This window comes from Micropterus salmoides, unplaced genomic scaffold (genome assembly GCF_014851395.1).
Source record: "Micropterus salmoides isolate LMB-PRFRI ecotype aquatic unplaced genomic scaffold, ASM1485139v1 Ms_hic_scaffold_23, whole genome shotgun sequence".
NCBI lineage: Eukaryota > Metazoa > Chordata > Actinopteri > Centrarchiformes > Centrarchidae > Micropterus > Micropterus salmoides.
This window is the reverse complement of record NW_024041484.1, coordinates 12,180,573-12,204,383: the sequence shown is the minus strand read 5'-3', so window position 1 is coordinate 12,204,383 and position 23,811 is coordinate 12,180,573. Positions and strand designations below refer to the sequence as shown.

General features: G+C 40.2%; 2 protein-coding genes across 12 annotated transcripts in view; both read right to left on the bottom strand.

Annotated features, from left to right (window-relative positions):
- Positions 1-1,225: 1,225 nt before the first annotated feature.
- Positions 1,226-14,398, bottom strand: cntn1b (contactin 1b). Its single transcript, XM_038739281.1, has 24 exons — positions 14,212-14,398; positions 10,815-10,968; positions 10,665-10,700; positions 10,420-10,546; positions 10,146-10,327; positions 9,264-9,359; positions 8,956-9,168; positions 8,742-8,841; positions 8,010-8,194; positions 7,616-7,740; positions 7,386-7,503; positions 7,071-7,221; positions 6,849-6,976; positions 6,584-6,756; positions 6,304-6,427; positions 5,976-6,143; positions 5,659-5,808; positions 5,502-5,572; positions 5,112-5,364; positions 4,868-4,989; positions 3,460-3,649; positions 3,228-3,349; positions 2,957-3,113; positions 1,226-2,870 (listed from the first exon to the last, which is right to left on the bottom strand). Exons 2-24 carry the CDS (start codon positions 10,867-10,869, stop codon positions 2,788-2,790), a joined length of 3,129 nt encoding a protein of 1,042 aa, XP_038595209.1. The 5' UTR covers positions 10,870-10,968; positions 14,212-14,398; the 3' UTR covers positions 1,226-2,787.
- A 3,182-nt stretch (positions 14,399-17,580) lies between these two features.
- Positions 17,581-23,811, bottom strand: part of nrcama (neuronal cell adhesion molecule a) — a 60,679-nt gene continuing 54,448 nt past the window's right edge. For 4 of the 11 annotated variants that reach the window (XM_038739107.1, XM_038739110.1, XM_038739108.1 and 1 more), the window contains 9 exons: positions 23,602-23,724; positions 23,231-23,407; positions 23,003-23,035; positions 22,249-22,314; positions 21,352-21,474; positions 21,037-21,192; positions 20,472-20,603; positions 20,299-20,377; positions 17,581-18,852 (listed from right to left, as the gene is read on the bottom strand). In XM_038739107.1, the coding sequence (XP_038595035.1) occupies positions 18,618-18,852; positions 20,299-20,377; positions 20,472-20,603; positions 21,037-21,192; positions 21,352-21,474; positions 22,249-22,314; positions 23,003-23,035; positions 23,231-23,407; positions 23,602-23,724 (1,124 nt within the window). In that variant the 3' untranslated portion in view covers positions 17,581-18,617. The remainder of the gene's footprint in view (positions 18,853-20,298; positions 20,378-20,471; positions 20,604-21,036; positions 21,193-21,351; positions 21,475-22,248; positions 22,315-23,002; positions 23,036-23,230; positions 23,408-23,601; positions 23,725-23,811) is intronic. The other 7 variants (XM_038739113.1, XM_038739114.1, XM_038739118.1 and 4 more) reach the window with 2 other exon arrangements.

Here is a 23,811-nt window from a genome sequence, read left to right as displayed (position 1 = left end):
TGAAGTCACAGTGGAAAAGCAAACCCTTTAATTGACAAACTTCTTCTCTGGTAAGAGTCTGACTTAACAGCACAGCTGCATTGAAAATCTGGATTTCACTAAAAGCAGCATTCGAAAACATTCAAAGGGTTTTCATGCTTAAAAAAAAAACAGACTAAAGGCACATTTATGCTGCTGATGTTCATTGTACACAGAGGAGCTAGACCAAGCATGTAAATAAAAGCAGAAGGAACCATGTATCACAACAACAGGCTCTTCAATATCCCTCTCTGGAGGAAGACTCACTCCCCTTCCATGGTTGACTCACCTTTGTGCATCTGCTGTGATTGTTTGTAAATGATGGCAGCATTGATTTCAGCCTCACATGGGATTTTCTGTGTCCATGTAATTTGGTTGAAAGGAAGGAGGTAAAATGGTAGAAATGCTGGTAATGGAGATAGAAATAGGAGAGATAAAAGCAGCCCACACAGAGAGAGATTGTACAGTATGCAAGGAAGCTTGCTTTAAAGCACAAACAAATGTACAAAGACGTAAAAAAAAAAACCTCTTTTTTTCTGAAACATAAATTATATGCTGTAACACTGTACAAGGAATGAGCAACAGCAGAGTAACCTTAAGGGAAACCCAAGCTATAGAAGCATTCAGGGTAAAAAAAAACTGATGGTGGATCTGAAAATACAAGGTAAACAATGAATACCCACACATACAGGAAAAAACACTTCCATTTTCAATCAGCACATGTTTGCAGCATTGCAAACTTTTATTGTAAGAAAACTATGGATGATAAGATGGGTATGTCACACAATTCAGATAAACTAAAAAACACTGCTGTACCTTCTATTGTTATGTGATTGGACTGAATCATACCTGAAGTGTTGGTAAATGGCATGTGGATATACTGCCATCTGCTGATTGAAATTACATATCACATTGCAGTTTGCAGCTCAAACATTCCACAGAATAGAAAACTGAATTCTTTGTTCATTACATTTAATACTAATAAGAGTCAACCCCAAAGCAAAAAGATAGCTGATTTGTTTTTCCCAACATATAGAAAAGCTTCTTGTTCTTAAGTTTGAAATTGACGATAAGAGTGAAATGTTTTCATTTGTAAAAAAAAAACAAAAAAAAAACAGATCAGACATGGCATTACACTTTCGGTTAAAAGGAACATTATGTAATTGGCATACAAAAAATGGACTAAAACTCAACCAATGAGACAACATAAATTGCTGTACTCTGTTTAATGGTTTTGCAGCCTGACAAAGGAAATTAGCATACATATATATATGTGATATACAGCTGTTTCTGTCCAAACCTGACCCCATGGTTCATTCAGATATTACATTTTTGCTTGCAAAAATCATCATCAAAGGAAGTTGTTATCAAGGTGATACAGCTTTCATTTGCACAGCTAAAACTCATACTAAAATAGTCTATGCACATGATTCTGGTGAGGATGAAACTTTACATTAACATGAAGCCAGCATCCTCTGTACCTGGCTGTCACACAGCACCATTAAAAATTTTGAAAATTAATTAATTAATCCAAAAAAGTTTAATAAAAGTGAAAACATCTTCCAATCTTCCAATCTAGAGCATTGTTTATGATTGTGAAGAATAAGCGTGTTTAAAATGTGTTATATGCTCTGTGCTCGTAGAAGAAGTGACATATTCATAAAATCCAGTCACTCATCCTCCTCTGCTCATTCCAAACCAAATACAGTGATTATTGTACAGTTCTTTACATAACATTGATTGCTTGACCATCTGAGATGTATAGTGCTTGTTATACTTAACATTTCCCCATTTTATGGGTTAAATTCTAGCTTGGTACTGTTTGTCCAGCTCAACTCCAAACAGGAAATGTGATTAGAACTTAAAGGGAGTTGAATGATAGAAGATGAACGAAACATATTGCAGAAGTGATAGAATCATTTTTTCCTTCAGCAAACACAACTTAACAATTACTTTTCTGGATGTGTAATCTCAGTCCAGGGTCTGTCCCGGCTGTTCTCATTTGTAACACCACAATGGTGGAACAAGCTATCACACGGCATCACAGCAGGGGCGTCCCTCGATCTTCAAGAAGCTCTTGAAAACACTTTCTCTTATAACACCTCTAACCACTAACCTCTATCAAGTTCATTTGGTCATCTTCTTATATCTCCTTACAATTCTCTTGTATTGATTGCACTAGTCCGTTAACTCTTACTTCTTTCCCTAGGTATTTACCCCCTTGATGCCATATGCCATTACCTCTAACTACTCTTACTAATATCTAGATATCTTACTGTAGTGATGCTTTATTGATGCTTGTATGTTGTTCCTCAAATGTAAGTCGCTTTGGATAAAAGCGTCTGCCAAATGATTAAATGTAAATGTTTATTTCTATCTGAACAGTGAGTGGAGAGCTTAATTGAGTGCATTATCATTTCCACCAATTATCAACTTAATTCATTTTGACTCTGGAGTGACTTGAATGAGACATTTTGGATCTTCTCTTTAACATTAAAATTTATAAAAATTATGGCCTGATGCAGGAGTTCCACATTTTACTGCATGTATGATTCAGTTCTGGCACACTGTTCATTTAGAAGATGAAAGTCCATAAAAAGGGGCCAACACCCGATAATTTTTTTGTGAAAAACAACTTCCTTTGTGGTGTTACAACAGAACAAATGAAGGAGTTAGGAGTGTTTGGAGGAGAAGACTGGATCTCATATTACAGCAGGTCCATATATTTTCTTCCCAGAGTCTATTATATACATGTCACGTGTCGCAGGCTTAAACTTCCAATCCAACAATGCACAGCGCCAGCAGCACCAAAGACACCAGGCTTAGAGTGGGCGTGATCATAGATGCTTTACCTGAGGAAGCAGAAAACAACATGAGACAAATGGACCAAGAGGACGAAAGAAATCCTGAATCAGTCATTGCATTATTTTAGTCTTACCCTGAATCCTAATCTTCCTGATTGGGCCATCTCCTCCTTCATAACGGCCACGTACCATCAGCTCATAGTCTCCAACCTGAGGCATGGGGAAGTCCATGAAGTGCCAGCCTGTGATGTAGACCTTCCCGTAGATGTAGCCAGTCTTTCTGAACATGACCTGGAAAACCAAAATTTCTGTGATTTGCACATAGAACTGGGAATTGGCCTTAGAACTAATAAAAGAAACACATTATTAGACAAAACAGATAAACAGAAAGCTTTCCACACCTACCTTGTAGTACAGTGGGAAGGAAATATTGCCAAACCAGTCATACTGGATATGATCCCACCACACATACAACCACTGTCCAGTCCAGGTAATGTAGCGCCACATCCTGGGAGGGTCTGGTGGTGCTGTACACAAAACAAAATTATTTATGAAAACCATATATGTATATCATTATAACATGGTAACCTTTATTGTGAGTGCTTATTGTCCATAGATTGTGAGTTATTGTCCTTACGTGGTCTCTTTGTGAACATCTCACAGTGTTCACCAGGGGGTCCGAGACCAGCTCCATTAAAGGCACGGACCTCAATGAGGTAGTGAGAATCTGGCAGCATGTTCTCCAACCTGGTCTGATTGACTGTGGCTGGAACAAATATACGGTGTGCTCCCGGCTCTGGATCATCATATTTTCTCCAGTATTTGACCTGGTTAGCAAGAAAACAATGATTTTACAAATAAAATGTTTATCAGTTAGTTATGAGGTCACAAATGCAACTTTTGGGTTTGTGGTCTTTCTAATTATGTATTTTCATGGTCTTTTACTTCAAAAGTTTTACGACATACTGCGACTTTCTTGACTTGCAAAATTATATTCTAAATTGACAAACATCACTTGACTACATAGCCTAAATATTTTTTTTCCAAAATAAGGTCCTATGGTGGTCCACCCGACGGGTAGGGACGTAGGCTCTCTATTCTGCCACCAGCACTTGAGCCAAGTATCTCAAAATGCATTTCGCACCAACAAGCCACGGAGAAGACCCACAATTGTAAGTTATAAATACGGCTGTTCTGGTATCACAGAATGCAGGAATATAGTTGTTTAAACTTCACATTTGTGGTCGATTTCTCAAGATAGAGCTGACTTGATAAAAACGTTTTTGGAGATGTGAGCCCACTAACGGGACCTGGCATCATAAAATCCGCTGCTGCTAGTGGACTGTGTGCTCCCAAATCCGAACTTCCATGTACAGAAGTCCGTACTTGGCGTACTCTGTATTGAGAAACACCCTTGGTTTTAGTTGAACATTCTGTTGCTAGTAGCAATTGCAAAAGTTCAGCTAGCTTACTGACGTTAAATTTAGCCTTTTTTATCAGGTGTGGGACCAAGCAAATATTGTCAGGCATCTTTTAGCTACTCCCCATATACTCTTATTGGATTATTATCTACAGGTTCTCTTTGTTTACTACTGGCACATCAATAACTGTGTTGTACTTTAACGTGACACTTGTTTCTCCCAGGCATAAAGCACACTATAGGTTAGCTAGCTAACTCATTTGACAGTTTGCTATTGCTAGCTAGTCTATACTTTTGTAAATCCAGTTTCTTTTCCTTTCATTGCTACTGTACTGTATTTTTACAAAACATTTGGTCAAACAAATTGTTCAAGAAATCGTTTTTTGATTTGTAATCACTATTTTTGGACTGTTCACAGCCTCGTAACTGTTTAAATAATTTTATAATGTTCATAATAATCTGAATTAATAAACAACTTTCAATAAAAATTTAGTAATTCCATGGACATACATTAGAGCTAGTATGTTTCTGCATAAACCATAAGAAATGTTATTGTTTTTAAAGTATATTATTTAAAGACAGAAGTCTTTAGTTACTGTTTGGAACTACAGTAAACGCTCTGTACCTGGTATCCCTCGATGTACTGCTGCAGGCCTGTACCAGTGTCGACCACTGGCAACCACCAGACCAGTGCTTCGGTGGAAGACACTGGCCTGGCATAGACATCTGTTGGAGACTCTGTAGGTACTGTAGAAGTCAGACAAATGAAGAATGAAAAAAAAAAAAAAAAATGCTGGTTTAGTGTCACGCCCTTTATTTTTTTCACGGGGAATTTAACTGAAACCAAACTAAAAAAACAAAATCCTCACCATCTCTTGGGTAGTAGATGACCTTGTTGACGCTGTATGGTCCGTCTCCTTTCACATTAAATGACTTGATCCTCACCTGAAACTCTCTGACCTGGAAATCTTCATCGGTGGGAATGAAGAAGGAGTCTTTGTGAACATAACGTCTTGTCTCGGGGTCTGAAATGGATGTGTGCCACCAGTCGTAACCATCATGAGGCCTAAATTCCACAATGTAACCAAACTTTTTGCCGTAGAAATACCACGGCTGCACAGGCTAAGGGGGTGGAATGAGAAAATAAATAAATAAGAAAAATTAACACCCTAGATTTTGTAATGCAGTTATGTGTATTTTTGGTAAATAATATCGTGTCTGAGAATCATAATAGAAAGTCACATGAACTGAGGTCTTACTGTCCATGTAATGACAATCTCGCCATTTCTACCTCCATAACCTGCCACATCAGTGGGAGAAACCACTGGAGCTGAGAAGAAAGAAAATGTAATTAGAGAGTTTGTTTTTTTAACCCCTAGCTAAAAGATAAGTCATATATTTGTATTTGGTCTTTACAAGAATCCCAGGTTTTGATCTTGAGGGAGGGGATGCTGGCCTCCCCGGAGCCATGCTCGTTGGTAGCGATGATCCTGAACTGATACTCCATCCAGGAGTACAGGTCTGTCACTTCTGCCTTCTCCACACTGCCGTCAAGAACGACTGGAGCTGAAGGAGACATAAGTGTCATGTCTCTTGTTTAGGTGCAGAGTGATTGGGTAAGCTTATCAACCACATGCAAGTAGTTTTACTTGCACGTTGAAGCAATCAAATGATTGATGATTGATGTGGATTCAGAACGAGTTAGCCCCCTACTGGCAGTGAGCAGTACTCACAGGTGCTAGCATTCCTCCAGTCATCTTCATTCAGAGCCCAGTAGTGTCTGGTCTGAATAGTGTAGTAGAGAATGGGGCTGTTATGGTCTGCTCCTTTAGTCCACAACAGCTTCACCCACTTGTCCCCGATCTCTTCAACCCTGATCACGCCAGGAGGCCCGGGAACACCTTGATTAGGGAGTAAAAGTTGCATGGAAAGTAGGTACATGTATTCTGTTGTACTTTAGCTCAGGACAAGAATATGAACCAAACGTCTACAGTGTAATTAAAATTCAAAAATAATCCCTCATGAATCTTATCATTTGACTCAAAGCCTTCTTGGACTGACCTACAACCTTGAGATCAGCATATGCTGTGTCGCTGTCCACCACTGTCTGAGCTGTGCAGGTGTAGCGACCTTCGTGCCAAATCTGGACATTCTTTATTCTCAAGTCACCTCTGCCATCTTCACTCTGAACAACAGGAGATAAAAGTAAGAGCAGTAGACAGAACTGTTAATCAGAAAACTAAATTATTGAGATAGCTGACAATACCAGTAGGGTGTCAAGTGACCAATAGGGAGACATGTGGAGGATGTTAAATGAGGCTGGGACAAACCATCACCCTACCATAACGCGTTCGTAGTGTTGCCACTCAGAGTCAAAGTTGATGAGCCTGAAGTCTATGGCCCAGATGAATGTGATGTCCAGCATGGGGTCGTATGAAGCAGCGCACTTCAGAATCACCTCATCACCAACCTTTACCTCAGTGTCTTCAGGTGGTTCAGTGAGGCTGGTAGCCTCTAGGGAAAAGATACATCACAAATGAAGTTAAAACCATTATACTGATACAAGAATCTGTCACACACATATATATCACTACATATTCATTGACCTGTGATTGTGAGATAGCCAGAGCTGTTGGCCTTTCCTCTGTCATTCTCAGCTAAGCAGTTGTAGACACCTTCATCATTTTTGGTGGCATTGAGGATCTCCAGGCTCCCATCAAACAGGATGGAAATGCTAAAAATGACCAAAATTAATCTAAGCTGCTTGACAGTGGATGGGTAATGCATACCTTATGGGAGGGCCTCAGCATATTATAGGTTGGACAGACCGTGAATTGTTGAAGAGGAGTTCTTTGCCCTTTGTCCAGGTGTAGCGCGGTCTAGGAGCAGCTCTGGGTTTACACTCAATCACGACACGGCCATCTTTAGCTCCAAGAAGCTGCTTCTTCACAGGGTTAAACTCGAACGTAGGAGCACAGGCTGAAGAGATTATAATGCGTGAACTCATGTTTAGTCACTGTTGTCCCGATTTCATGATTTCTAGCTAGAAGGTAGTCATGTCACTCTACATCAAATACAATTAGTTTGAACTGTTTTGTCATCACTCTTTGTTTGAAGTCCCATATAAAACACAACTGACTCACCGATGACTCGCAGCTCAGCATTGGCGTATTTGATGCCCCAGTAGTTCTCAGCAATACACTGGTACATTCCTGAGTCATCAAAAGTGAGACTGGAAAACTTCAACTCCCCCTTCCCATACTGGAAACACACACAACCCACATGTAAACATGAATAGAGTTTCAAAGAAAACCTAAGCACAAAAGCTAATACCATGTTCACAGAAATTTCTGACATAATGTATGACATTTACCATATATCCATCTTTGTACCAGCGGATGAAAGGGAAGGGCTTCCCTGACGCCACACAGCGCATGGTGTGCTCTGAGCCGATGTCGATCTGAGTGTTGTTGATGGTTTCCGCCCACTCTGGAGCAGCTGCAAAAACAATATGATATGATAAATATGATTATATTCAATACAACATTCAAAGGTTGCACCACAGAAATGCTGCTTGTTGCATTATTGCTGTCCACTTGCCCCTTTTGTTACAGATAATACAGAGGGCATGAAGACAAAAAAAGTACCTACTTTTGATTTGTCTCACAAAGGAACACCACTGGCAGATTTAATTGTAAGAAATACACACTCTAGATTATATTCTACAATCTAATGTTGGTAAAGTACACTCCAGTGAATTCACTTACACTCCACATACAGCCAGGCTTTGTGCCAGTCCTTTCCTTTAGTGTTGATGGCTTCACACTCGTATCCGCCCACATCCTCATACTGTACGTTGTACAGATGAAGCACAGCTCCTGATTCGCTGATCTCGTGGTTTGGTGGGAGGTCTGTGGAGTCCACCTTTCTCCAAACAATGTGAGGGACTGGGCTGAAAATACACAGAAAAAGATCAAATTCAGACTAAAACTTTAATTAAATGTATGCTTGTATTAAAGGTAAATATGCTTATATCAACAACCAGTATAAAAATAAACCAGTACCTATGTGAAAGCATAAACAGATGCGCTCAAATGTTTTGGTACCCCTCCGCAAAAAACAAACAATACACTCTGTTTTCTAAAATAAAACTATGTAATTGGCATCCATTATTTATCCCATATTTCATTTACATCGTGCCCTGTAATTAAAGAAACAAATTAGTCTGAAAAAATTACTATAATATAGAATTTATAATCTTTTGTAAGGGGTTCCAACAAATGTATGTGTAGATGTTTTCACAGCTTCTTTGCTTTATTCTATGACATACCAAAGACAAGCAAGTATACAAAGTAGCTTTTAATTTCATTATTTTTCAAGAAGAATGAAGCATTATTTCAATGGGCAGTGAAGGTACCAACAAATTTGAGCGTGTCTGTATCTCATGAGTCCTTGTACTTCATTAATTCACAAATACCATCACAAAAGTTTAAACTTACTTTCCCAGAGCAAAGCACTCCAACGTAATATTAGAGGCCAGCATGGCTGTAGTATCTGGGAACTTCACCCTGATGTCTGCTGGGTACTTTCTCTCCTCACCTGAGGCAAAACAAAGCAAGTTTTCAATGTTGCAGATCAGAAACATGAAGAGATAGTGGCTGTGTCTGTACATTTTTTTCTTGTTAAGCTGGAGCATAGCTATTATCTACTGACCGTCATCAGGGGGTAAGGGGATGAGGGGGATGAACTTGGAGAAGACACTCTTCCCGATTATAGGGCTGGAAACGAAGCAGGAGTAGTTTCCTGCATCCTGAGCTTCCACTTTGGAGATGTACAGGTTCCCCGTCTTCTGGGAGACAAACCGACGGTGATCCGTGTGCAGGAAAACTGGGAATTCATTGTAGATCCAGCGGTAGGTCACCTCCTCTGAAAAGGAGAAGACGAGGGAAAAATGGAATATCTGTCACTATTCTCTTCCCAAGACTGCCTTTTCCAAAGGAGACATGAAGACCTGCACATACGTGGCCAGGCTTTTGGAGGAGCACACAGCAGAACGGCGCCCTGTCCCTCTTTGACATACACTGGGTCTCGATCCTCCTGTGGAAACTCCTCCACAACTACATCACAGGTGAGAAGAAATTTTTTTTTTTAAATTATGGAATGGGAAAACAAAAACATTAAAATGCAACACAGTCTTAACACAAGACTGAAAATTTTGACACTCTTAACATTGTCTCTTTTGAATATTGTAGTACATAATGACAAGTATTTATACAACACAAGGTATCCTGCAATGAAAAAATTTAATATTACTATAACACCTGAAATAAAAAAGAAATGAGTCAGCTTAGTTCATTTGGGACCTAATCAGCCTAAACAAATTGGGTGTTTTGTTCAAAGGCAGATTGTTTGTTGGTACAAACACTTTAGAAAGGAGAAATAAATGTGAAGACTAATATAAGCCTCAGTCCTAGCCTGTGGTGAAGTACAGTATAGTTGCAATTAAGCAATAAGTTGAAACTTAAATAGGCACATACTGGGTATTTTTTAAATGTCAACAACAGTTCTTGAAGAACAGAATGGTAGATCTACAGTATATGTTGTACAATTCCTCCATATTGACATCCATCTTATTTATGCACACAACTTATAATATAGAGTAAGCCAACCAAATAGTATCACTTTCCTGTCTACTTTCAGGGAGAATAAATTGAGATTGATTTGGCAAAGAAACAAAAGATAGATGTATAGATAGATAGGAGCGAATTTATGTCAGCATCTCATGTGGCCTGACCCAAGACACATCTGAGCAAAAAAAGTAATAACACCAAGACCAGAAAAGACGTGAGTACTACTGTCCTCCTGTCTAGCACCAGCTGTGCCAGCAGGGTTCACATACTCACATCCGAACTTGACCCTGGCCTCCTTGCTGATGACAGTGCCATAGATGTTCCTGGCCACACAGACGTACGTCCCAGCGTGTTTCTTCTGTTTGGGGTTGGTGATAACCAGGTTCCCCCCTACAAGGCTGTAGTGCTCGTCTGGCTGCTCCATCAGCTTGATTTCCCAGTTATCACGGCGCCACCTGGAAGTTATAAAATACAATTCTATATAAGATAAATATAAAGTACATTTCATTATTGATTTGAAGGGAAACTATTAGTTAATATGTGTAACCTGTATGAAGCTGGTGGGTTTGCTCTTGCCCTGCAGTTCATGGAGATTCTCCCATCGGGTGAGTCCTCAGTGTAGACCACATCCACAGGTTCCTCCTCAAAGATGGGACCATATCCAGTAGCGTCCTCTGACAATTTTTACATAACAATTAGCTCACATGGTAATTTCAAATCAGCTTGAAATGTTGTGATGTGTGTACAGCGCGCCTTGTATTTTGGACAACAATTCTGAGAAACTGAACTCACCTCCATAAATTCTAGGCTCACCAAATAGGACTGCCACTGCAAAGCAAAAACATGGTCATTTCAGCTAATGGTGTACGTGTAGCCTGATATTCTTGTTATCACTTTCAAGGGGGTAAATGGTATATTTGCAGGCATGACTGTGCCTCTTACCTGTGAGGGAAACGGAGGCGGAGAGGGCCAGGAGCAGTAAAGCGGTGGCAGCCATGACAGCCAACAGACTGATTTACTGCAGCCACGTGAGTTAGGCGGATGGGCAGAGGGACACAATCAAGAAGTCGATGAACAGAACATGAACTGGAGAGGGCTGAGTAAGAGACAAAAAGAAAAGATTTAACACTCTTGCTATTTTTTAAACAAGATAAGCAATTATTTTGTTTAACATGATCTTCATTCATTGTGGCAATAGTGTGTTATTAAAACAAATATGTGACCCTGTAGACATTAATACCAGGCTGATGACTGTGCATGACTTTCCATGTCAGAAACAGAGTGAGTGTGGACCTAGCTGGAATCCTCACTGTTCATATAAATGATTCATTACGTGAGTGACTCAGCAGATTGCTGCAAATAGTTGCACAGAGAGCGTGCACAGGCCTGTGCTGTACCGTGTGTGCACACTGACACACGCTGGGGCTGTCTGTAACACAAGGTAGCACCGCAGTACCTAGACAGCTCCTGCTGCGCCGTCGCACATGCTTACACATCACTTCTGCAGGATGAAATAGCAGCACTGCTATGAACAACTGCAGTGTTTCAACTCTCACTGTCTAAGAGGACATACAGATAGAGACTGAGATATTAAGGGGGGTGGGGGAGGGGGTCTGTATTTATCTAGAATGGGAATCTAGGAAAAAGAGGTTTTGGTTCCATAAATTAACAATTGTATAATAATAATGGTTCCAACAACATTGTTTAACACCACAGCAATCCCTCTTCTCATGTCACTGTAGAGTGAAAATATTCCAGTGAGTTCCACAGAAAGAGGGACAGAAAGAGATCAGTGCACCCATAGTGTAAATAAAATAATTTCAGATATTGTAAATGCAGTCTATCTATTGATAGCTAACTGAGAGGAATGTCCAACCCGAGTTAAGTGGCGGTGCAATGGATAAGACACTTTGGTGTGAGAGACTCGGGTTCAGTCCCCCACTGTGACCCCTCTGCCAATGTGTCCCTGAGCAAGACACTTAACCCCTCGTTGCTCCAGAGGCATGCAACCTCTGACATGTATAGCAATTGTAAGTCGCTTTGGATAAAAGCGTCAGCTAAATGAATAAATGTAATGTAAGTATTTGAATATAGTTTGAAAATATGGAATGCACTAATGTCAGCAGTCCAAGGGAACAAAAGTTTTAGAGTTTTCTTGCAGTTTATGTTCACTGATGAGGATACTCTAGCTCTGCATGCCTCTATGTTTACATTATTTATGCATCACAGACCTTTGAACTAAATCTTTACACTTAACAGTCATCTTAAAAGCTCAGGCTATATATGATAATTATCTTCCTATAAGATTGTATTTAAATGTATTTTTATATTGCCCTACATTGCTTTTATGTTTTATGTAAAGCATTTGGAATTGCCTTGTTGTTAAAATGTACTACACAAATAAACTTGCAGCGCCTAAAGGTCACGGGCCAAGGGGACATAATCGGCGTCAGGAAATCAAGAGGAAATCAGAAAAAAAGCTTAGAAAGGTTTTGACATGTAAGTGTCCCAAAATCTGATTTTCTGGGAAAGAAATGTGATAGTGTGATATTATATTGAAGAAAGCAAATGGTAAAAAAGCTTGTAAAAACTTTATTTCAAAAAGGAAAACTTTAGTATACTATTTAGTATCAGTTTAAAAAAAGAAATAACACTGTTTTATGTTGTTGATGTTGATGTAAATTTTTTGGCTGTTTACAGAAGCCACCATCTGAACACAAATGCTCGTATGTCCTCCACTTAGCTAGCAGTCACAGAGTCTCACAGTCCTTTACCGAATCATTCTGGATGTAAGAAGAAGAAAGGAAAGAAGAGGCAGAAGAATAAGAAATAAAAAACTACCAGACAGCCACCTCCCATGTGCCTCACCCGCCACATTTGCCTCAACCACACAGAAATAGAGAGAGGGAGGCAGAGCAGACGCATACACCCAGTATCCAGCGCATTCACATGCAGAGAATGCAGCACTGACTCGTCATGTGCACTCCTGATGACTCAACACTAATATCACCACAGTACACTAGCAGTTGGCTGCATCTATCCTGCGTCTGCACTGTTGAATGTCTTCAAACTGTCTTTAAGCAGCAAGAAGCGGGACCTCTTCTGTATCTGCAAGATCCCCCCAAAATTGGATGGGGGTCTTTATGCAAACATATTCAAAAAACATCAACACACAAGCTTCCAGGACATTTTTTTTTATAGCTTTGGCTTTATAGATTATCGCTGCAGCAATCTGTTCTACCACTAATTCTAATCAATTCATCAGAGTGTGTTTTCATGCGTCTCCTCTCGCAATAATCCCATCACAGATCCTCTCTGGACAGAGCAGCAGAAATTTAGGTCAGCTCATGTATTAAGCCCAGTGTCTGTCCTAGTGACAGCCGGAATAACCATGTTTGCTGTAGTTTTGTGGCCGCAGGAGAAAAAAAATCACTTTCAAGTCATGTTTGAAAATTTAAAAAGGGGATGAATAAAAATAATCTTGAGTTTACTGGGTTAGTGGTGTCTAGATTAAAATGGGCTTTGTTTGATTGGTTTGTGTTCTGTCTATCATAGAAGCTTGAATATGTCAAAAAGAAAGACCTGAAATAAAATCAGGCCCAGTGTTGAGGATGTGAGGGGAGAATTAAGGATCCATCTTTCTGGACATCTTAAAGGGGGCGTGGTTAAATTGTTCTCATACATTTTGTATTTTTCCGTTACAGTCCAAGGGAATTGATATTTAGAGGATATATATGTGGATGTACATCATAATACGGTATTTACAATTATTGTTATTATTTTAGACTTAATGATAAATGTATTTAGACTTAACAGCTACAGATTTTGCGACAGCATAGTGCAGAATTCAATCTTTAAACAGTGTTTGATTTAAAACTGTGTTGCCCTCTTGCCTATCCACATCAGTTAGTCGTTTACCAAGTGGATGCCATGGTGCACCCAGCAGCTTCCTGCGCCCTTGACGCATACAGTATCCGACACTTTCACCTTGCGTCTCCTCCCTGCGTTTCCACAGACACACTTTCTTTTCTCAGCATGTGCTCTACATGATTTAAAAGTGCACAGTGAGAAGCTAGAACCTTAAACAGTGCTCACTTTGTCGCAGTCATTCATAAAAACCACGAGCCTGTAAAAAAGCAACTGCGCAGCTCCTTACATCACTTCACCCCAATGACGACTGAGCGGCACCGGTAATTCACAGCTCTGCATTGCGGTACTCTAGTGCCGGTCCATTTTAGTACTCTATAGTGCTGAACACACCCTGGTTTATCCTCACTAAGTCCAGACTGAAGAGCCGGTTAGTTCATGCACACACTCTGTCATGTGTTGTCGTTCTTACCTTTGAGGCAGAATGGGAAATTTCAGTAGGCTACACTGTCGGAATGGCACACCTGGACCCGAACCGCATCGTCCCACAGCCCACCCGCCGGAGCGTCCCGTTCAGTTGAACTTTTCCATTGGAGGAAAGCGGCTGAGTGGCACCTCTGGGTGGCAGCAAGGATGCGGCTGCGATTGGTCCACGAGAGAGGGAGGATGGGAGAGATGCGAGTATCAGAGCATCATGCTGCTCCCAGACAGGGAGAAATAGAGCCTTCACGGAAATTCATTTATCATGGTTATTTATAATTTTTTAATAAAGTGTGCACAGCAAAAACGATGGATTACTCTAGCAGCTATTATTTGATTATTTTTTAACACCAGCAAGTAAAAGAATTACAATAAGTCACTGTGCCCAGACACACTCAATAAGTCTTAACGGGAATATATAATTGTATTAAAATAGTTTGATAGTAGGAAAATACGATTAGAAAACACAGAAAAGGTGTTCAGACTATATTTCACTCCCCACCATGTGCTGTGCATCATAAATGACACACAGATCAATCTATTATTAATAAGAGATCCAAGACATTTGAAATGAAATATGGTTTAATCCTCTACAATGTAACCTTTCTAAAAAGGTATAGCTACAGGATAAATAGTCCACCTTTGCACTATGGGCCAATACTGCTAGCATTACTTATTTCTTATTTATCTGTGATTTTTTAGCCTTCATTTCTTTTTTTTCTCATTCTTATTTTTACTCCTATTCTGTTACTCACTGCAGGTGTGAGCATGTGACAAATAAATGACATTTGAACTTCTTGAAATTGTCATATTAATAATCTGCATTTCAGTTAGGTTGTGATTGGGATTTAGCCTATAAACTACAGCAAAACTCTTCCAGTAGATGAGAATAAAAAGATGGATGGACAGCACATGCGCACACAGTCCAGATTTAATCTTTTGAGGATTAACTTGTGGAGGTTTATCTCTTGGTTATTTGATATTTCAGAATAACACTCTTTATGTCATTACCAATTTTAAACACTAGGTGGAGCCACACACACGCACACACACACACACACACACACAACCAAGAAAAACCATCACTGATTTGAAATCCTGAAACCAACATTTATTTCATTTTTTTAAACTTCATTTAAAATACAAAATATTTTGCAATATTATATTTTAGAGTAAACCATTTTGACAGCCTTTCATGCTTCTCATGTAGCTTCAACATTAACCAGAATGTCATATTATATCATATATTGTATATCCTACTGTATGTTCATCAGTCACTAGAACGTTGTTTTCAGGGTATTCATACTCCAATGTGCCAGTCCACCTATCTGTCCATGCTGGCCATTCTTCTGATTTCTCTTCTTTCTTTTTTTGGGATACACACTCTTAAAAAGGATGTCAGTTTCACCTAATGTCTAGTTTAGGACAACATTTCTCCAACGTGATGTTTTCGTAAACCAGATGCATGGATGTGGTTGAAGTGATAAATCCTGTTTAAGTGTGCGCCTTTTTATAAAAAATACAGAAAAAAAGGTGTGTGAACTGTCAGAGACAGAGAAACAATACAGGTGTCACAAGAGTTCAGTCACAAGTTAATAATCTCCTTTGATACCTGATAGGCTAAACATTTGAGCTAGCAAATCCACCTGACAAAAAAAAGAAATTTCACAGCAAATAAAAAGAGTGAAAATTGTAAATAGTCTCACACAATGCCATTTTGCCCTCCTACACATAATGTAGCAGGGCCTATTGAGGTCAAGCTCTCACCTCTAACCTCAGCACATCTACGCTCAATTCAAGCCATTATTTACAAAATACAACAAAATATCTACACGTGGAAAGCTGACACATCGCAACCTAAAAACTTGATGCAAGTCATGATAAACATAAGGCGTGGAAATGCTCTCTGAAAAAAAAAAAGGTGCTGGATCTCCTGTTGAGAGTCGGACACACATCAGAATTCTAGACTGTTATCCATGGAAATTGAAAGCGATAGTATACATCACACACGCTGTAACACAGTAGCATGCATGTGCTGCCCCCACACACACACACACGCGCACACACAGACACGCACACACACACACACACACACGCTTCATTCATTTACAGTATTAGAAAACTCACTGAGTGCTGCACTCAGAACGTGACAACATACACAGATATAAGGTTAAATGCATAAACCAAAGTCACCAGTGTGTTTACCATTTGCAGTGAAACAAGCAATATTTTCATTTACATAAACAGATCCACTTGTTTCCACATTCAGTATCATGACGCAAAAAAAATTCCGACTCCTTCATTTCTAAGTGCTACCAGTAACAGTATGTCCCATTATGTTAAAAGTCTGTGCCAGATGGTGAGTCTGGTTGCTGTTGGCAGTAACCTGATGAGTAGGTTGGCAGTAGTTTAGTGCTGCTGAGCAGCAGCTCCTCCTCGAGATGAAGGAGCAGAGTGTTTGAAATGAACACATGAAGACATCTCACGAGCGCCCAGTGCTCCTCTGACCTCAGGTTTCCCTCACATTTCAATATCCCACGCATTTTCTCAGTCTTTAATTCTTAGCTGGATGGTGTGATTTGGTGGTCTGCTTGTACACCATGTGGGCTGATGATAACTGGGTATATGATTGTCAACAAGGCCATAACAATCTATAGCTGAACAATTATTCTAACTAATGCCAGTGTACAACTGAGAAAAAGGTCATTTTATAACAGTTTTCAGCCCTGTTGAAAACTATTTAAAGACTCAAGTAGGCTATATGAAGCCCATGTGGATGTTACTAAATGACCACATAGCTCACAACAAAGGGTCTTAGTTTCCCTTATGAATCAGTGGAATCCTGTAAAGCTTATTGTGTTTTACACTTGTGTAGCCTTTAAAGTTGTCATTAGAGTAAGGTGGGATAGTAGTCCGTATGTACTGATTTCATGAACTATATGAACTGCACTGAGCCCAGGTCTGTCCTGTGAATAAATAGGGACAAAATTCTATGTATCTAAGTCACTGTTCTCCACAAAGGCACTAGAAACCATGGTGAGAGGTTCTTGATCACCAACATCTACATATCTCGAGACTACAGTGTGTACGTTCTGTAAACCTCTTCATATAAAATATTTTTCTCTTGTTTCTGCCAATATTCATAGCAGATGCGTAAGTGGTAATGCTATTGGATACAATATTGGGGAAGTTCTGACAATACCAGGAGGGCCTAAAATGAGGGCGTGCACAGTGGTCACGATTCGGGGGGGAAGCACTTGACGTTGATGCTAGATCAATCACACCTGCATTTGTGTTCAGTTAGTGCTAGGTAACAAGAAGGATAGGCTCGGTGTAAAGGAACAGATCGGGAAAGAAAAGCAAAAAAAAAAAACGCAAGCACAGAACAAGGTTGAGAAAACATGAGGCTACAAACGAGCAGATTGGAGTAAGTGTGGGAGTTTTGGCTGGCTGGCTGGTGTAATAAGTGACCGAACATTGAGTTCAAAGTGTTTCCAGCCAGGTTTCCAATGACAACAAATGGACATCACTGACCTTGAAATATAGCTTTCGTCTTATTCTATTACATATGTACAAAACGTTCATCTGTCTCAAAAGGACATACGCTAGCTTCTACTTCGAGTCAAACATTTCACAGCGTGGTCCACAAAGACACTGCTGCCATTTTGTCTCTCTATGTATATATCATACGCCACTGAACACTTTCTAAGTGGAAAAAACAATAAAAGAGGCATACCCACTCGCTAGTAGGCGTGCACCATATACAGTCTCAACACACAGCTCATCTCTGCAACAACTGACACAAAAATGGTAAAATGCTTAATAGATTTGTGATTTACTCCATGCAGATGTTTATGAGTGAATGCATATTTTCCTGCCTGCGGGTCATGTACTGTACTTTGATAAAATATAAATTTGGATACATCATGTTTAGTATGTTTGCAAAGGAGATCAAATAGCACTAACACACACACACACACACACACACACACACACACACACTTAGCCACACCTCTGCTCAGTCTGAGTGGTAAAAACTCTTTCTGGTACATTCCTTCTGCTTTTCTATATTGCTTCCTCTCTCCTTCCCTCCTCTCAGAGTCCTCACATCCCTCGTTCCGCATCTTCTTATAATGCTCATGGGGGATGTGGTGTCGGCCTTTGCCATGCTGAGTGTGTGTTAATCAGAGGAGGTCAGACAGGGGGCTGGCGGGTGTGGAGATGAGGGCGGGTCAGCAGTCTTGGTGATACGTAGCCACGGCGATGGCCAGCGAACTAGGCGTCCACAATGACTGTCACCTTAGCAACTGTCACCACAGAGACGGTCCCTATGGTCACATTTGCCAGGGTGACAACGAGTGGCCATAGCAACTATCGCAGTCGGCCTTGTCGCCGTCATTAGACAAATGAGTTCATGGCGTTGACAGGCGACGGGGCCTCCGAACTCTCGTTGCCTTCGTGTGTGTCTTTCTCTTTCTTGCCGCTATACTGTCCAATAAAGGAGCCGTCCTCATTGAACTGTCCGTCCCCGCCCTCCCCGTAATCCACCAGGCTGTCGTCGCTCTCGTCCCGGCGCACAGTGCCATTGGATGGCGTCCGGCTTCCCTTCAGCGGCTTGTGGTCCTCTGTGTCACTATAAAAGGGTAGGAAAAGGTTGGAGGGAAGGTTATTGGGAAAATATTTGTGCAGTTTGTTCAACTTTTCTGCAGTGGTCAGAAACCCTAGTGTGCACACAGAGGGCAGGCTATTACCCAAGCGTTAGCATTTTACATGAATGATCATGTAAAATGCCAGAGGAGGCAACATTAAGTTGACATATAAACATATATGGAATACCTGAAGCATTATACTAGATAGTACTTGTACAGTGGAGCAGCAGAGCTACATCTATAGTATTATAGTATTTGCTATAATGTTAGTGCTGTTTTAAGCCTGGGTGGTGTTCAGATTTAGGGTTAGTGACCACTGCTTAAGAGCATTTTGCAAATGCGTGCTGTTCAGTCTCTTGCAATACTTTACCTTTATATACAATTTCTGAAATGAAATCAAGCTTTAAGTTTACATGCAATAATCAAAATGCACTATTATTTTTTAGTCTTTTTTTCCCCAAAGATAAAGTATGTTACCATCATTTGATCTGAACACTTCCTATTTCAGTCAATATGCAAGCTCTAATCTAATACATTTCAACTCAATTTTCAAGCTCTATGCATTCGTAAAAAAAATGAAATGAAGGAAGCTAGAGAAGTAGAAGCAGTCAGTTTTATTGTTTATCGTAGTGTTAACGTTGAGGTTGTGGTTATGGTGTTGACTATGTCAATGAGTATGATGACATAGTAAAACCAGATAAGTTGATGCACTTCCTCCTAATTTAAGTCAGAAACATAGCTTGAGATGTTTTTCAGGTTGTGTGAATTGCATGCTGGCTTTTACCACATCTCGTCTTACCTCTCCATAGACCTAAACCCGCCAAAAAACACAGATAAAGAATGGAAGGACACATGAAAAGCAATTCATGAGCCACAATGAGTGTATATTCTTTTACGCGCAAGACACAGACAAGACAAAGCATGCATATGAAAACACTTAAAGCACAATGACATCTACATTGAGTTAAAATACAAAGTTCATTTATCCATAGTAACTACTTTAATTCTTAAGCAAGTCATAAAATCATCAATATTCTTAGGAAAACATGAAATGTGATGAAAAACTATGTCACCATAATGGAATTTGTTTTACTCTTGTGTCAAAAACAGTTAGCATACAAGTGACTTAGCCAGACATGAGATTGCTTGTTAAAATGGACGTATTTTGCATTGTAAGAAGCTCGTGTTGATTAGAGGGCCAGTGTGCATTCATTATGAAAATCAACATATAAGAGTAGTACTTTTTTTTGCCTTGCCTCTATAGAGTGTTTGGTAATGGAGTCTGGTGGGGAGAGTGTCTCTGCAGCCTGGTAAAATGTTCTACATTCAAACAGTGGAGTCAGGACACAATGAATGAAAAAAAGAAAAGAAATCTCACACACTACTGTATGCTGTGGTTCTAACCTTTCTGAATGAAGAACATCTCTCACCTGTACTCTCCAAACGTCCCATCATCCTCCTTCATTGGCTGGATCTCTGGGTCTTGGTGGGCATCTTCTTTCTCTTTCACTGTAGATCACGCAAGGGTTTTTATTGTTCACATTTCCATCCATCCATGTCAATTAGCTTAAATGACTGTATATACTGATGATGTGCGCATTACCTGGATATTTACCACCCTTGTTCCTCTTGATGAAGCACACTATGAGAAGGACCAAGATGAGGAGAGCGATTGCACACATCAGTCCAATAAACCACCCCTGGGTGGCAATGTCTACCTGCCGGCTGGGTACAGCTGGACACACACAGAAAGGGGAAGGGAGGGAAGGATGGAGACAGGCAGTAAGCACAACAGTCCAGTTCTCAACGCAAGCTGGTAAAATTGGTGGAATCTTCAACATGTTCAACATTAAAAGAGGCTGTAAACACTGAAGCAAAGTTTAAAAATGGGTTAATGTGTAATGGTAATTTAGGCGCTGAAAACATGACAAAAAGAAAAGACAAACAGTAAAACAATGGACCTCTTAGTAATGATTTTAATTGACATGCATCAGACCACCTTAATGGGAGCATGCTTGTGCGCTAACTAGCAAACTAACTACCATACACTACTGAATGTAGCGTTGAATTTCTGATAATGAGACATAACAGAAAGGGGATGGGGAAAACGAGACAGGCAAAAAAATAAATAAATACAAAGACATCTATTCTGAGGCATGCCGCCTCACCTGGCACCAACACCGACACTTCATCTGTGCTGTGGACCGTCAGGTCAGCCGGGTCTCTAGCTACCACACGCACCCTATAGGACGTCCCCGGCTTTAAACCTTTTATCATATGCGAATGTGAACCATTTACCAACTCCTTTTTCCAGTCCTCCTTACCTAGAAGTGGCGTAGTGGAGGGAAAGGAATTAGATTCAAGGAGCCTTTGGGGGGGGGGGGTTATTATTTAAATGATGGTATTTAAACATTCATTTTAATAGTTAAATTATTAGGGTTCAGATTGAGATTTTGAGATGCAAATACAAAGTGAAGCCTTACTGTTTTCTACAATATATTCCACATATACATTCTTATGGTGTCCAAAGTAATCCCAACTGATCACTGCACCGTCCTCCGATAGGGACGCGTTAACTTTGCCAAACACAGGGCCTACAGGTGGCGCTGAGTACACATGAGAGAAAGATAAATCAAGGGCTTTAATTTTACACAGTCACCTAAATTTCCCCAACTCATTAAAATGCCTTAATATGAAATAAAACGTTTAGAATACTGCTAGGGATCTTCAGTACAGGAGTGAGCTGAAATAATTTTAAAGAAATAATCATACACCATACCAGTGTTTAGGATAAAGCTGATGCCTGCAAATCTACTAGTGCAGTTCATACCCAACAGAAATGATCAGGGCTATTAACAAAAATACACTTCCATGTCTGTTCCACCAGTTTGATGATCAGATTATGAGAAAACTGACCAGAGTCCTAATTTACAAACATTAGGCAATTGGCTGTCTGTCCCACCTAGCATGCCAGTTTAACAAAAATGTGCCTCCATACAATGCATGGCACTGGCATACCAATTTTTGGTAAATCACACAATATCTTTAGAGTCAGATCCTGCCACAACATGAAAACAGGTTAGTTTTAAGGTATAGATGCTAAAAATGGCCATCTCAGTGAGGACTTATATCAGTCCTCTTAAAACAATGAGAAAAGTTTTAACAGAAATCAACTTAAATATGTTAAGATACTGATTATAGCAAGATGTATACTATAGGAGCAATTAATACTGTTACCTTGCTGACCAAATGTTCTTTTCCTATTCATAAAACTAATGTTTTTAAGACTTTCTTTTGCTGAGATGGACCATTTTTCGCAGGGCAGAGCATATGGGTAGATATTTGGGGAGGTAGAGGGGGGAGACAGGGAGTGCTTGTACCCTTGTGAAACGGGGGATGCGGAGACTGAGTGGTGGGGGAGGTTGGGTGAGGGGGCTCTGTGGGGCCTGAAAGAATACGGAAAAGAGTGAGACAACACACATACACACCACATAGACAGCAGTGAAGACTGCAGAGCCACTGTTTTATGGAGAAAGTTGCTACTGACATGCTGAATTAAAACCTGTTGCAGCACCTCTCAGTCCTGAGATTCAGAATGAAGTAAAGCACCTGGATCAGCATTGCATCCACACTAATAAAACTCTGAATCGCAGCACTGCAACAGGCATATTATTCAAATCAAATCCTAGTTATTTATATATGCAATCCATCAGTTTATAGCATCAGCAGGTATATAAAATGTGTTAGTACTGGACTGAAACAAAAGCATTCCCAAGCATCATGCGCAAGGCTTCTAATGAAAACATGTTCATTTCAAGAAAGGCAAAAAAAAGGGCGCTAAAGACTGCAAGCACAGCTAATTCTTTAAAAATCAACAATTTTAAACTAACGTGCAGTAAGTACAACTTATTTCCTACAACTTTAGGACACAAGCATGGTTGCTTGCAGATGCCATGGAAGTCTGTCACACCTAAATCCTGCCTACTCACACGGGGTAGTTTTCAGGCATGCTAACTTAGGAACATGCAGGGATAATTTAACTGAAGACAATATCTATGCTAAGCTCTTTTTCTGCTTCTAATATTTGATGATATGAATAACATGCAGGGGCTTCCAGTGGCAAACTTGGGTTACCTTTGCCCGTCTCTACAGTGGGCTGAGTACGAGCTTCAGAGGAAAGAAAAAAGAGAAAGAGATAGAAGGGGGATATAAGGTGTGGAATGCAGTAGGACCTCATGTCACCTCATTGTACTTTTAAGCTCAAAGGGATCCCAAATCTCTATCACTATCACTATTTTGTTTGCCTAAATGTCACTGATATAGGACTTTGACCTTCCCTCCTAAACTGCTAAAATAACTCACCTGTGTCCATGACTGTCAAGGCCTCCTCTGTGATGATGGGGCCAGAGCCCTTGATTGTCTTTGCACTTAAGTAAAACTTGTAGAGCATGCTGGAGTTCAGGTTGCCCAGGGTGGTGGTGGTCTCATTTGCTAAGAAGGTCATCACCTTGACTGGTCCCAGCTCATTGGTGTTGTTGACTGCAGAGACAGAGAGAAAGGGTGAACAATGGGGAAAAGGCAGAGGATGGAGAAGGAGTTAAAAGAGGATAGGAGATTTTAAAGGAAAATATGCTGAATTTAGGAATGCTCAAAATGTTTTTTCCTTTGCACAAATGCAGCATTATACTGTGTAGAACACGTCACGCAGTGTGTCAGGCAGCCAGTAAGCCTACCAGGTTGGTATTTCAGTGTGTAGCCAGCGAGGCGTCCATTGTTGTTCATTGGTGGGCCCCATTCCAGAGTGAGAGAGTCCAAACTAGGGTTTATGACATTCAGAAAGGAAGGAGGCCCTGGGACTGAAAACAAAAACACAACCACAGTCAGGGTGGGTACATTTCACAGGACCATTTGTGGGAGAATTAATATATTGTACACAAGCTAGT